This window comes from Papaver somniferum, chromosome 9 (assembly GCF_003573695.1).
Source record: "Papaver somniferum cultivar HN1 chromosome 9, ASM357369v1, whole genome shotgun sequence".
Lineage (NCBI taxonomy): Eukaryota > Viridiplantae > Streptophyta > Magnoliopsida > Ranunculales > Papaveraceae > Papaver > Papaver somniferum.
In genome coordinates, this window is record NC_039366.1 from 124,192,096 (window position 1) to 124,207,826 (window position 15,731).

The 15,731-nt window shown below is 36.6% G+C and overlaps 1 protein-coding gene across 1 annotated transcript; it reads right to left on the minus strand.

Moving 5' to 3' along the window:
• Positions 1 to 8,211: 8,211 nt before the first annotated feature.
• LOC113308681 (snurportin-1-like) lies at positions 8,212 to 11,956 on the minus strand. Its single transcript, XM_026557150.1, has 7 exons — positions 11,583 to 11,956; positions 10,056 to 10,242; positions 9,712 to 9,962; positions 9,508 to 9,622; positions 9,118 to 9,210; positions 8,800 to 8,943; positions 8,212 to 8,559 (listed from the first exon to the last, which is right to left on the minus strand). Exons 1-7 carry the CDS (start codon positions 11,939 to 11,941, stop codon positions 8,443 to 8,445), a joined length of 1,266 nt encoding a protein of 421 aa, XP_026412935.1. The 5' UTR covers positions 11,942 to 11,956; the 3' UTR covers positions 8,212 to 8,442.
• Between the last annotated feature and the right edge of the window lie 3,775 nt (positions 11,957 to 15,731).

Below are 15,731 nucleotides of genomic sequence, written 5' to 3' on the forward strand. Positions count from 1 at the left end.
GCAAAGTGTAGTTTTTCATCATGTCACTGAACTTATGCATCACGCTTGGATGATTATCATTTTAATTTACTTTTTGTTATTCCTTGAGAAATTACAATTTGGATTCAATTTGATAATTTCTATCACAATCTGGTTAGTCCAGCTAGATGAATTTAATAATTTTTGGGAGTAGCTAAATGTGAAAACGGCATCACCTAGAGAGAAAAGTGGAGATGGGTTTGCAGTTGTAGGTAATTATATATATATATACTCCCTCTGTTTTTGGAAAATAGATACTTTCACTTTTTCATTTTAGCCTAAAAATTGGCCAAATTGAAAAAGTGGAAGTATCTCTTTTCCAGAAACGGAGGGAGTAGTTGTTAAATCTCCTTTGTAATATTTGTATAGCGTCGCGTGTTGATGTTATATTTATTTTGGCATTTAGTTGAATCTTTCCTGATGAAAATTACCAGATGCATGAAAATGCAGTCATAAATACCTGACAAAATAAGATTTGGACGGAATATTCACCTGCTTGAGAAAATCTATTGCTCATTTGTGAATCATTTTTGTATATTAAACTAAGACTTAGTAAAACTAGGAGAAAATCGATTGATTGATTTTGTTAGACTATATGACCAAGAAGGCATCATGTGTATTTAAGCCTAGAATATGATCATTAATAGTAGAAGTAGAATCTAGGATTTGTGACATTTATGAAAGTAATAGAATACAAAATCGACCCAAACAATCCACTGAAATGATTTTGCAGAGTTCAGCTGCTGCCCTTGATATTTTTGAGTAATATACAGTCATGATATTTTTGAGTAATATAAAGTCATATTATATTTTTACATTCTTTCTCTTTTGTTCTTTAACTTTAGGGGAAGTCATTTTTTCGGGTTTCTTTACTCTTTCTAATTCCCGTATCTTTTTTATTTATAGTTTCCTAATTCACGTATCCACTTAAGAATATAGCCTCTGAAATGAATGAGGTCAGTAATTTTGTATTACATAGTCTTTTACTTTAGGGGAAGACATATTCTTCCGCTAAATTGACTCTCTAATATTGTATAATATAGTGCATACATTTTAACTTATTGTTTTATTGATGTTAATTTAACAAATGATTTGACGTGGTCTATTATAAATCAGACTAGTATCTGCATGGTAATTGGAGATCGATGATGTTCGTATGCCAATAATTTTAGGTAGTTTTGCTGATCCATGATTTTTTTTTCCACTTATGTTCTTCGTTTTTATTGATGTTTGTTCTCTACCTTTCTGTGTATAAGTATTTATGTTGTTTCAGGCTTTTAGTTATCCATGCTCAAGTAACACAATCAGTTTGTTTTTGGGATGTATTTCTTGATTTTTCCTACCGTTGTTAAAGGGTAGTGGATCACTTTAGAAAATTAAAAGTTATGTATCATGGTGTAATTGTATTGCATTGGTATAGTTTTTAAATGTTAAGATAAAAACTTCTTATGTTTTCATGGAATATGAATATTATTGAATCGTTAAGTTTCTTAACGAAGCGTTTTTTAATATATTATATTTCAAGGGAGAGTGCTTAAAGATCGTCATCTTTGTCTTTGAGATGGACTTGGATCTAGCATGTTCCGCACTTATAGTTGAAGCGAGGGTAACCCCAGTCCTAGTATATCTATTTTTTTCCTGATCGATTAATTAATTTTTCCAAGTGATGAGTTATTTATATACATTTCCTTGATCAAATCTTCTATGACGGGAAGCATTTCATATAATATGTACTATTTAGAGCAAGCAATCTATTTTATATATGTATTGTGTTTTTTAGTGTCTTTAATATCAGATATTGATGCAACTATATACTGAGTGTGATTTTTCATTTAAGTACAGGGAATTGGAGCCTAGAAGAACAGTTGAGTTGCACGATTGATTCTTAACGATAGTGTATGATTTCTGAAGAAAGTTAGATCAGTACATCATCTTCGAGAGGAAGCACTTTATACGTATTCCTACTATTTAGATTTGTCAATCTACTTTATATTAATATCATCTTATTTTTGGGATAATTGATGTTTGGTACTCAAGTTTAGACCAACACTAGGATTTGGTCTAACATTTGTCCAACGTTAGGCTTTGGTACCTGGACTATACGTTGACCCGCATTGACTAGGTTAAGTCTTAACTTCTGTTTACTAATTATTAGAAAATTCATATAAAATTTAATTATTAAATAGATTACTATAATACCCTTTAGCTTTCCTAATATTTACAAAAATATAAAAGGTTCGTGGTGGTATAAGTTGCCGAGAGAGAAAAGAAAAACCGATAGAGAAAAGAGAGAAATCGAATCTGAAATTGAGAGATGTCCGTGAATTGAGAGCAGAATAGGGGAAATGAGATCAATTAATGAAGAACAACAGATTCAATTAGTGGCGGTATTGATCGAGAGATGGTAGTATTTACTAAAAGAAGAAATCAAATGCAGATCGATACAGATGAAGAGATGATGCTGCTGTTCGGAGATAGGTTTCGATCCGAGAAGATTCAAATGGGATTTGAGATGATTGAAGAAGTCTGTGATGGTCTGTTGGTGCTGCAATTGAGAAGATTGAATCTCAGTGATGTTGTTGAGGAAATGGGTTTGTGATGGTGATCAAATGGGTCATGTTGAACAGTGAAAGAACTGGTTAGGGTTTGATGTTGAATCAGTAAAGAGAGACGGGGTTTGGACCGAATCGATTAATGGAGGAGTTTTGGGGCTGAATTTGTGTTCAAAATGATGGAGAAGGTTAGAAGCTGTAGAAGTACTGTAGGATCCAAATATCGCACAAGTATTTGTAAGTGTGCGAAATTCATAAAAGGCTGTGCGATAATGTCGCACGGAGAATAGGAAATAAAAGGAAACATGAAATAAAAGGAAATATGAAATACAAGGAAATATGAGCTGTCATCCACTAGGTAGCATCTTATATAAAGAGAAAAGTAGCAGAGAGAAAAGTAACTTGTATTATTATCTTCTTATTCTTCCCCTAAAACCAGAGAGAGAGAGAGCTCCAAATACTCATTAATGGAGTCTCAATGTAATTCATACGTAATTCAATGATCATAGTGAAACCTAACCCCGTGGATGTAGATCAAATTGATCGAACCACGTAAATCTTGTGTCTTATTTTCTATTTTCATTATCTTTGTCTTTATTTTCATATCAAATAAGTTTAGATCTAGAAATTATAGTCATGATAATACAAGGGGTGTGTTGTGGGATTTCCTGCAACTACATTTTTGGCGCTAGAAACAGGGATTATTTCGCAAATATTCATTTCGCAGGGTTGATATTTGATTACTTCACACAGTCTTTGATTATTTCGCAAGAGAGGGTTAGCACAGTTGGTCGGGAGGCATGAATGCAAGCAGCAGGTCGCGGGATCAATTCTTGCTTCTCGCATGTTTATTTTTATTATGCGAAATTTATACAGAATAGCCTCTTACACAGTTGGAATTTGATTACTTCGCAAGAACTTTGATTATTTCGCAAAAGAGGCTTAGCACAGTTGGTATGGTGCGAGAAAATCCAAGAAGCATATCAAGGGTTCAAGTCTCACTTCTCACACTTCTTTTTGCTGCGCGAAATTCATACATTTCAAGGCATTTATTCACTTCTTTGACAACAACAGCGATTCACATGAAAGATAAGTACCACTTCCTTGAACATTTTACTTTATACTAAGAACGAATAAAAAGATTTTTGTTTTGATTTACAAAAAAACGATTCAATCGCACGATTACAAAGATTTCAAGATTTCAAAGATTATAAAGATTACTAAGATTTCAAAGACTTCAAAATTACAAAGATTGCGAGATTTCAAAATTACAGAAAACTGAGAAAATTTAATTTATATGTTTTTCTAGAATATTTCTTTTACAGAGAATAAAAAGATTTTTGATTTGATTTACAAAATGTGAAACAATCGCAGAATTACAAAGATTTCACAATTACAAAGATTTCAGAATTATAATTTATTAGAACTTCTCTTGAATATTTACTTTGCTTCAAATGATATGATATTATGAGAATGAAAGAATGAATGAAAGAATAAAAGAACAAAGAAACGCAAAAATTTCGCAAGAGACAATCTAAGATCCATAAAAATCTAAGATTAGAATGGGGCGAACCTTTATGGCGTACACCCTAGTTCGCGAATAAAATTTCGCAAGAGGCAAATGTAAGACCTAAAGTACGTCATATAAGGAGGTACCTGTAGCATGACTCAGGGAAAAGGTTACACCGCCCCTGGAACCTGAGTCATGGAGATTTGGGGTCAATAAAGCCCATCCGTGAGAGGCACCTTGGATTCTCAGCCTAAGCATATGGCTTAGGTTGGGTGACTAAGGTAATAAGGACTCTCCCAAGGAGTGCAGAATCTGATCAAGGCGCCGAAGTACACGGTTGAGTCAAGAGTGCCAGGGGCGTTTGAAGCGTCCTTGCCATTCTTGACAAGTCTTGGCTTATACTGCACTCGGCCCGAAGAAAACCCCACTTAGGGTGCAGTCTCGTAACCATAAGCCATATAGGTAAAAGGGATAAGAGGCTGTGAAAACAACTGGTTGTTGTTAAGACCGGATGGGAGGAGCTAACCTTGTATGGTAGAAGTACGCCTCCTTGAAGGGGCAACCAGGGGGGAGATAAGGGCGGCACCCTCCATTAGGGAGCTGATAAGTGTCTTAAGACGCAAATGTCATGAGGCTTTTTACTCGCAAGGGTATTAAGGCTTGTCATATTTGTGCAACAATCCTGAAGAGGCAATAATACTAGAGAAAAAGATAAGACGAGATCAATGGGTCATTACATGAAAGTGTGAAGACGTCCTGCGATTTCGTCGCAAGACGACAATGTCATGGGGCTTTATTTTCGCAAGAATATTTAGGTCTATCATATTGTTGCAACAATCCTTAAGAGGCAATAATACAAAAGAAAAAGTTAAGGCAAGATCAATGGGTTTTTGCATGAAAATGCAAAGACGTCCTGCGATTTTGTCGCAATGACAAGAGGTGGCAAAATAAGACCTTTAACTAGGAAGGAAAAATGAGACCACATAAGAAAATGAATAAGCAAGTAAGCTTGCGAGAATGATTATATGTAAGAAAACAAGCTTGCGAATATGTACATGGAAATGAAACTGAGGCAGTGAAAATGCCACAGACTTGATATTATGATCATACTGTTATGAGATACTAATAGTGCAGGAAAAAGGAAAGATGAAACACAAGTAAGAACTTGTGAGGAACATAACTACACAAAGAGGAATGCATACACTAAAGGAAAAGCCAGAGAAATAGAGGCAATTTAAAGCTACATCAATTTTAGCGTGCAAAATGAGCTAAGTAACGCAAACATTATCTATACATTGCAATAGATAAGCATTCTCATCATACAAACATCATATACATTTCATAACATAATCATCACATAAGCATTATATTCTCGCAAGTACTTTACAAAACTGTACGGAATAATATTGCAGAACTTCGCAATAATATCGCAGAATTTCGCAGAATGTGTCAGAATTTCGTAGGATTATTCAGAATGTGTCAAAATTTCGCAGAATGTGTCATAATTTTGCAGAATGTGATTATTTTGCAGAATGTGATTATTTCGCAGAATGTGATTATTCTGAACGATATGATCATTTCGCTCAATTATTTCGCACAATTATAAGCAACTTGAAGAGATTATACTATTGCATGAGCACAAAACATGAGACAAAGGAAAGATGAGAATGAAAAAACAATTCTCACACTCAACATTTTCTCAAAGATTCTACCCTCATAGATAAAGAACAGAGGCAACTATGGATTACCAAGAAAACATTTTATGTTCTTTATCTTCTCGGAAAGAATCACCAAAAATGGAGTAATAATTTCGCATGAATAGAGGCAATACTTATTATTCTCATTCACGGACGGATACTTCTTACATTTCGAGAATTGAATATTTCTTATACTTCATCAAGGATACTTCATGCTTCTTATACTTCTTCAAGGATACTTCATACTTCGCATACTTCAAAAGATGATACTTCTTATTTACTTCGCAACATTCCGGAACTTCACAAAAGAATAGAGGCAAGTACGTACTTTTCAAATCCAGTATTCTTTCGCTCGTTCCTTCATCAAGAAAGATCAGAGACTACTCCAACAACACATATCTCGCTCCAACAACTACAACAACGGATTTTTTTCCTGAAGATCGCTCTTCAAGCAATATTCAAGAAAAAAGAGGCAAGATGTAGGATCCAAATATCGCACAAGTATTTGTAAGTGTGCGAAATTCATAAAAGGATGTGCGATAATGTCGCACGGAGAATAGGAAATAAAAGAAAATAGGAAATAAAAGGAAATATGAAATAAAAGGAAATATGAGTTGTCATCCACTAGGTAGCATCCTATATAAAGAGAAAGGTAGGAGAGAGAAAAGTAACTTGTATTATTATCTTCTTATTCTTCCCCAAAAACCAGAGAGAGAGCTCCAAATACTCATTAATGGAGTCTCAATGTAATTCATATGTAATTCAATGATCATAGTGAAACCTAACCCCGTGGATGTAGATCAAATTGATCGAACCACGTAAATCTTGTGTCTTATTTTCTATTTTCATTATCTTTATCTTTATTTTCATATCAAATAAGTTTAGATCTAGAAATTATAGTCATGATAATATAAGGGGTGTGTTATGGGATTTCCTGCAACTACAAGTACAATTGTTGAGAAGAATGGGTTCGATCTATGTAAAATGATACTGAATCTGAGAGTTGTTATTCATGGGAAAATGGGTGCAAATGGTGATTACATACCATGGAGCCGATCTTCTCTTGATTGCAAGAAGAGAAATGAGGTGTTGCTGCTGCTATGAATATGTGTTGATAAATGAAGGCTGAATTGAAGTGCTGAATTAGATGTATGTTAGGCTTATTTGATGAATTGTGTGAAGGTATGAAGCAAAGAAGTGTAACCAAGAGTTTCAATCTGAAATTGAATCTGAGATAGGGAAAGACAGTGTTGCTGCTATTGAAGTCGAGAAGATGAAATTGAATCTGAAATTGAGAGATGACCGTGAATTGAGAGTGGAATAGGGAATTAAGTAGATGCATTAATGAAGATCAATGATTCGGCTATTGGTAGTATTGATTATGCACAGAGAGAAAGAAATTAGGGTTCCGATTGTCTGTAATTGAAGAACATAAATGGAATTGAGGTTGGGGTTGGGGTTTTGTCAAATCTGTAGAGATTGAATCTTAGAGCTGATGTTGATGGTATAAGATGGTGCTGGTGGTGGAATTACTGGATCGAGAAGATTACTTGGGATTAATGGAGTATGCGCTGATTGAGTTGTTGGTGATGTTTGAACTGTGAAAGAAGAATTAAGAAGGGACCTAGTTTCAGGGAAGAAACCCATCTCAAGGATACATATGTAAACTCGCTATTTTTACAACATTTTTATTTTACAAAATTATTAAAGTCTGGTCATAAACGGTCAACCTAAGCCAACGTCTAGTCCAGGTATCAAAGCCTAACGTTGGACAAAAGTTAGACCAAAGCCTAGTGTTGGTCAAAACCTGAGTACCAAACTCCAATTATCCCTTTAATTTTTTTTAGTTTCTTTAATATTTAGCGAGGTACAAACAGGATTTGGCTGAACTGGAAGCCATTACTAGGGTTTTGAAATATTATTATGACTGTGCTTTTTTACTTTTAAGTTGCAAAAAATTATTAGCCAAGAAATGTTGAATGTATAGGTATTTTAAAATCTAGCAAGACTAAGGGTAGTTGTGATGCTACTTTGAGTAGAAGACATCAAATCTCGCATTATCAATTATCTTTAGAGTACTGAAATTGATAGTGTTATGAACTACTTACTAATTTTAAAGGTTGGTATAATTTTTCAGAAGTACTTTCATAAGAGGATATCTAATTTATCTCAAACACTTTTACCAAATGTGATTGGTGAATTTGGTTCCAATTGTTAACCTACTAAATAATAATTGTTGTTTCCATTATACACTGCAGTCGTAGTCGTTAATAGTGACCCTTTCTGGGACGGGTGCGGAGTGAAGCCCCGCCTCTCCAAATGGGGGTTGAATTCTCATCATACTCGGTGCATAGCACGGGTTCCATGCTAGTAATAATAGTTTCATAAAATAAATTTTAACCAATTAATGTCTCCCAACCAAACTTGTACAGATAAACAAGAATTCCATTGGAGATGATTTTCCTAAAATGAGGAAGCACAGAATTCAATTGGAGATATTTAAAACACTCAATTTTTTTACATTACAGATTTTTTTTCTTCAAAAGTTGGTCCTTTATTTTCTGACAGTAACTGGAAAGACACCCTGTTATCTATGATGGTATGTAAATACAACATGGAGGCATGGCTGGTAAAAAAGAAAATGACACCCACCATTGCATCTTTGTCATCCGATCATCTCCACATCTTTGGCTTCCTCCGCTACATCCTCCGAGGAACCCAGGGATGCAACTAGGTCTTCGATTTTTAGGGGAGAATGCCGGGCAGTGTACTGAAACAGGATCTGCAAGTGCATTTCAAGAAAAATGTTTAATCCATATAAGAATTTCAAACTGATTGACAAGATAAATAAAATTTGAGTTCTGACATTTGAGCCACTCCCGCAGCCCAAGCAAGAACAATAAAAGAAGTTTCAGAATAATTACCCTACCCCTATATAGACCTAATCATTTGGATTTCTTGATTACAAAGCTTGTATCCATTACTAGGATGAATATAAAATAAACTGAAAGCTCCTACCAACCTTAGAATAACTGTCTGCAGAAGCGCGTGCACGGTAAGCCTGGTTGGTGTAGTGTAAATCAGCCCTTTCAAGTTTCCCATCAATGAAAGACATGCCTTCATCACCAATTGTAAAACGCAGAAAATTTCCTGGTTTAAGATCAGACTGCACCAAATTGGAGAACCATTAGTTCATAGGCCCGATTTGCAACTAATGGGATGTAAAAGAAGACTAACTACAACAATTCGACCTAGATTTGCTACTTATTATGTTTAGATAAGAATTCTCACTAAATTGTGTGACCTCACTATAACGTAAATAATCTTTTAAAGAGCAAACCTTTAGGATAAACTCGTGACTTAAGCACCCAAAGACAATGGGAGGATCATCTGATGTAGTAAGACTTCCATCTTCATTCAAAACCAAAACCACCTGATTATATAAGAAAGAAAGTCATTACGTTAAACTATAACTTTAATAATTCAAGATTAAAGTCATTAAATAAAATAAACAGGACTTCCATCTCATTAATTAGAATTAATAACGTATGACGGCACTATTCCCTATTGACACTCGAACTTCAATTGTGAATTTTCCTGTACAAAAGTGGGTGGAGGAAACAGAAATCGGAAAGCGAAGGAAGTGGTGATACAAGAAGCTATTTCTTAAAAGTTATACATGAGGAAGATATCAAGGAAGCTTCAATACACGATTGTAAGATAAGCGTACCTGTTGATGAGGAGGAATTTGTCCTTTACTATCTGTGTCGATTACGTATTGGCTACAATTCTCATCTTTCCAGACTAATGCTAGTGGTGTAGTTCCTGTATGATAATGGGCATGCCTAAGAGAGAAAACAAACCATCAATAAGTACCACGAATGTCAAAAGCACCGTCAAACTGAAATGTCAGTTTCAATGACAGGAATCTTACTTGTTGTAAAACGACAGTCCATCTTTGATATATGGTACAGTACCCAGATATGCTGTCTGCAAACCCATCTGATCACAGTCATAGATGGGAACAACACTAAATTTATATTTATGATACGTTGACGGTGTATTACAAGCCCCAGTCTCCACAAGCTTGGAGTTTAACCAAAAAAATCTGAACTCAGCAGTGCAGTCATATAACGAATAACCTTTCCAACAAATCATATCAATCACGTAGTAAGTTTGATCATGCTGCAAAGAAAAGTCGGCTATAAACATTAATCGGGTAAATTTAGACTGAAAAAAATATATTGATTAAGAAAATTTGAACTACTTCAGTCGCACCTCATGAAATATGCAGTCCAGGAGACAGTAAGACTGTGCAGAACCAGAATTATCCCTTGTCCTGGCTCCATTTGGCAAGGAAGATGGGAAATGATGTAAGATCGAACCATTTCGAAGCCTACTAACTGTTGTTCCATCAGAAGAAACCACAAAGCATCGTTTACCAGATGGTCTTGTGTAAACATACCTACAAAAATCCCAATTTTCAACATGAAAAACATAAGCTTCAGAACTTTTTAATGTCTAAAAACATATCATATCATATCATAAACCTCAGCAATGTCTAAGAACTCATGATTGTCAGGTGCTTGGTACCATCTCTGGAGGCCTTGGAGTAGCAACAAATTACATTGCTAAGGTTATGGGCTGTTTTATGGGCAATTGAATGGGCAGCAGTCCTACAATGTAACAGAATTATCTTAAATTCTGATTCTAAAGCAGTTGTATAAGATTTTAGAAGAGGCAATATACCTTGGTTTGTCAAATCCAGATGGTTAAAAGCTTGTAATGCTCTGTCAGAAATACACTAAGTACACTGTTACAGAGAAATCAATTTCTCAGCTGATATACTTGCTAAAAAAGGAGCCAGACTGAATCTTGGAGAAGTAGTGCATCATGATTCATGAAGGAAGGCCAGCATTCTTAATCCAGAATGAGATGCCTGATAGAAAATATTATAGATTTGTTTAGAGAGTCATTGTTATTTTAGCTCTATTTTTTTGCTTTCCTTTTAGTTCCTTTTTGTATAAACTTCAGTTTTATCATTAATAAAATTTGTGACTTACAAAAAAAAAAAAAAAAAAACTTCGGCAAATATGGTGCCAACTGCCTTTTATCTATTTGAGGTTTGACAACTACTGTACATTGCATTTGCATCAAGTTATGAGAGTCGTCAAAATAACTGAATAATGACCAACTAGAATATGTAGGAGTAAAAATAAGAAAGGAAAAAAAAAAGGACTTGACCACACAGACAATGTTTAAAATAAGCGTTATAGACGCGCCACAAGTTATCTAACAATATAAATAGATTAATGCTAATCACAATACTTGCACTGCACATACACCAACGGTTCTCCTTTCTAAGTTGGACCTTGAACTTAAGTTTTATTGCTTCAAAGTTGTACTAGTATATTTTCAGATATTAGGGCTATCTGGCACCCTAATTCTTTAATATCAGAGTGTTAATGACCACTGAGGATCTGGTTTCCACCCAGATCAATAGTCTAAATGATGTCCACAGCAATATCCACTTTTAATGATCCCGTAAAATGTAAACATCTAGCATACACCAGCATTCTGATACAACCTACTGAAGTTTATTCAATATTTTAGGAAATCTGGCGTCTGGCATCCTTATCACACTACTAATCTAAATATCCAATTCCACCAATAAAGTTCAATTCTTTAGCTTTCATAAACCCTAATTTTCTCCAAAATTCAAAATTTGTTCTTTTTTGCCCTAAACCAATTTGGGTATGTTTAGTAGAATCAATCAAGCTTAAATTAAATCAGAAAGTACATTACCAATCATGATTCAAACGAGGAGGGATATCAATCATCCATTCAGGAAGCATAAGTTGACGAGAAAACCATTTACGAGCTTCAGCTCCTTTAAGTTTAGAAGCTCCAAGGACATCAAAATCCCTAGTTGATGACGACGATTCTTCTTGTGGTTCTTCTAATTCTTCATGAAAGGGTTGCTCTTCTTGTTGTTGATGATTATGATGAGATGGGTTTGGAAGAGAAAGAAGAGAAGAAGCTAAAGAACGAGCATGATTTTGAGAATCTCTTCTTTGTTGAGATTGACGAAGTAATGCTATTTCTCTTCTCCTTTGTTGGTCTGATATCGCCAATCTCTTAAACCCTTGTCTTCTTCCTTCCATCCCTCTCTCTACTTGAAATTTTATCAAAGTGAAGAGGATTTCGGGTAATAATCAATTATAACGGACACTATGAAACGGGGTATATCGGCCGATAGATACATCCTTGGAATGACGTTATATCATGGTTTATCGGACATTTGCCGACACGTATCGGTATCAGCTTGAACAAATTCAGGTAACATTTCTTAAATGAACAATTGAATTACAATCAACAAACACAAAATCAAAAACCAAAACAGTATCAGAGGAGAAACTGTAACTCCAAATGCGCAGTCCCTTTCTTCGTAGGGATCCTTACTCCATGACAAGGCTTCCTTTCTGCACTTGCTTTCTTCAACTCTAACTTCTTCATTTTCAGAGGATTTAATATGAGATAAAATATGTGGGAAAATAAGTTTCCAAGAATTTTCACCAATTAAAGATCTGAATGTCCAAAATTTTCAACAACCACTCTTGTATGTTTATAACCAGGTTGGTGTAATTTCATATACTGATTAGCTAGAAATGAAGTTTCTGGGGTTACTAGTAAGCTTTTGCCACCAGAAATGTATGTTGTATGAAGCTTCATTCTCTCTGGATGTATCAAATATGTGTTGTTACCACTCGAATCCACGATAAAACCAGATAAACAGATTTTCCTCAGGTGTGTGAACCCGGACATTGGAAGTTTCAGTAAACTTTGTTTATTTACCCATTGATGCATTGTTGGACTTATGTTGCTGTGCCAGAATGCATTACCAAAAATGCCTGAGATTACTTCACATTCGTCCAGTGTACATCTTTCGCACCGAGGAATGATTCGGGCAATTCGTTTCAGGAGTAGATGGCGGAGACTGATTGACTTTGAAGTTTCAAATGGTAGGATTGTGTTCTTGCCTAGTATTCTCATTGAGATCTGCAGGTTGACAAAAAGATTAGTTTTTGAAAACATGTTGGAGAGAGTGTCAGAGTGAGAGAATTACTGGGATAAGGGGAAGTCTCATCTTGACTAATGAAGAGATGGTGAGCGTGAAAAACATCGATGAGTTCGTGCAACAAAGGGATGCAATATGAGATGCTGAGACATAACCTCCCATGAGAGCAATATGAATTGCTAAGCCTCCAGCACAATGAGCAACTACATGAACTTTTACTGAATTTCCATGAACCTCAAGTATCTTCGAGACGGCTGCAATGTAAACACCAAATAATAATGTTAGATTCTGTCATCACAATTAGTAGGACAGCAAATTCATTCCGGAAAATCTAGGACTTACCAGCAGGAATGTCAAACTTGCTGATGGAAGGATAAACTTCCTTGAGTAATCCCTTAATCGGATTCTCAATATATATTATTATCATATGAAAGTCATTAACTACAGAGAATAATATCTTGACCGGAAATCAGGCCAATAAGGGAAATAATCTCTTTTACACCCCCTTAGTCTTAGCGTGAGAGGAGCAAACGCTTAGACTAGAACGAAAGCGAATAAAGAGTTGTCTAGGGAGACCCTTGGTGAAGATATCGGCATATTGATTCTCAGAGGGAATGTGCAAGACACGAATATCACCAATACGAACGCGCTCACGAACAAAATGTATGTCAATTTCCACATGTTTAGTACGTTGATGCTGAACCGGATCACCAGACATGTATATAGCACTCACATTTTCACAATAAACCAAGGTGGCACGTCGTAGTGGTATTTGTAACTCAAGAAGAAGATTCCGAAGCCAGGTTGTTTCAGCAACAGCATTGGCAACCCCTCGATATTCTGCTTCAGCACTAGAGCGGGAAACTGTTGCCTGACGCTTGGAGGACCAAGAGACTAGGTTGTCTCCAAGAAAGATACAATAACCAGAGGTAGACCGACATGAATCTGGACAGCCCGCCCAATCAGCATCAGAGTATGCAGTTAAGCCGGAAATATTGGAAACGGAAAGAAACAAACCGTGATCAATAGTACCCTGAAGATAACGAAGTATGCGCTTGAGAGCGTGCATGTGAGGCTCTCTAGGATCGTGCATGAATAGACAAACCTGCTGAACTGCATAAGATATATCTGGTCGAGTAAAAGTGAGATATTGTAATGCCCCGGCTAAGCTTCTGTATAACGTAGGATCCGCAACTGAAGGACCAGATGCAGCACTGAGCTTGGATTGAGTGTCGACCGGAGTAGATACCGAATTGCAATTCGTCATGGATGCACGAGCAATGATGTCCTTCGTATATAATGACTGAGATAAAAATATTCCTGAGGATGAGAGGGTAGCAGAGATACCCAGAAAATGACGTAACGGACCAAGATCAGTCATAGAAAATTCTCGTTTCATCATGTCAATAAAACGGCACAGAACAGCATCAGTGGAAGCAGTGAGGACAATATCATCAACGTATAACAGTAAGTACGCGATGTCCATCCTTACTGAGAAATAAAAAGTGAGGGATCGCATATACTACCACGAAAACCACAGCGAGTGATGAAGCTCGCAAATCTCTGGAACCACGCCCGAGGCGCCTGTTTGAGACCATAAAGGGATCTGCGAAGACGACAAACATGGTCAGGGCGAGTTGGGTCAACAAAACCTGGAGGCTGATGCATATACACTGTCTCGGTCAAATCCCCATGGAGAAAAGCATTCTTGACATCCAATTGGTGTATGGGCCTAGATCACGAAGTAGCTATGGTGAGAATAGTGCGAATAGTTGCAGGTTTAACCACCGGACTAAAAGTCTCAAAACAATCAACCCCAACCTGTTGAGATTTACCATTAGCAACAAGTATAGCCTTATATCGTTGCAGGGAACCATCAGCATGAAATTTGTGGCGAAAAAGCCACATGGAGCGAATAATGTGAGCACCAAGAGGTCTCGGTACTAGATCCCAAGTGTTTGTTTTTAACATAGCACTGTACTCATCTTGCATGGCTTGACTCCAGTTAGGATCCCTAAGGGCATAGAGATGAAACCTAGGTAGACTGGATATGTTCGTTTGAATGTGAAGATTTAGTTTTTGAGTTGGTCGGAAGATACCACGAGAAGCTCGTGTTACTGGACGAGAAGGAGTAGAGTTAGGTGCTGTAGGTAAGATAGGAGTAGTGGTAGAGCGTGTCACTGGACGAGAAGGAGGAGAGGTAGGTGTTGTAGGTAGGACATGAGAAGATGATGTAGGTGATGCAGGAGAAGTTGTAGTGGTAGGTGCTGAATTTGCTGTAGGGAGCAGAGACGGAGTGACATCAGGAGATTGGAGGGTGCTGTCGTTAGGAGATGATGCAGCGGAAGTAGTTGGAAAACGACGATGTGGGGGAGTATACAACTGTTGAGTAGTGGGAGAATGAGTTCCAGAAGAGGTGGAGGATGGGTAGGCCAGAGATGCCGGAATTAAGGGCGAAGTAGGTGACAGAGAATTCTCGGCAGTGGAAGGATTACTAAGAGAAGATTCACTAAACGGAAAAACGTTTTCGTCAAACGTTACATGGCGAGATAAAATAATTTTGTTGGTGGATAGGTCGAGGCAACGATAACCACGATGGTGAAGAGGAAAGCCAAGGAAGACACATCTAGATGAACGAGGAGCCAGTTTGTGTGGGATAGTAGCGGAAAGATTGGGATAGCAGAGACAACCAAACGTACGAAGATGGTCATAGGTTGGTTGGCGTTGGTAAAGAATAGAAACGGGGGAAGTGAAGTTGAGCACTTTAGAGGGGAGAATGTTGTGGAGATAGAAAGCCATATGAAGAGAATCGGCCCAATATTTAGAGGGTACGGAAGCATGCGACATGAGGGTGCGAGTGATGTCATTAATACGAC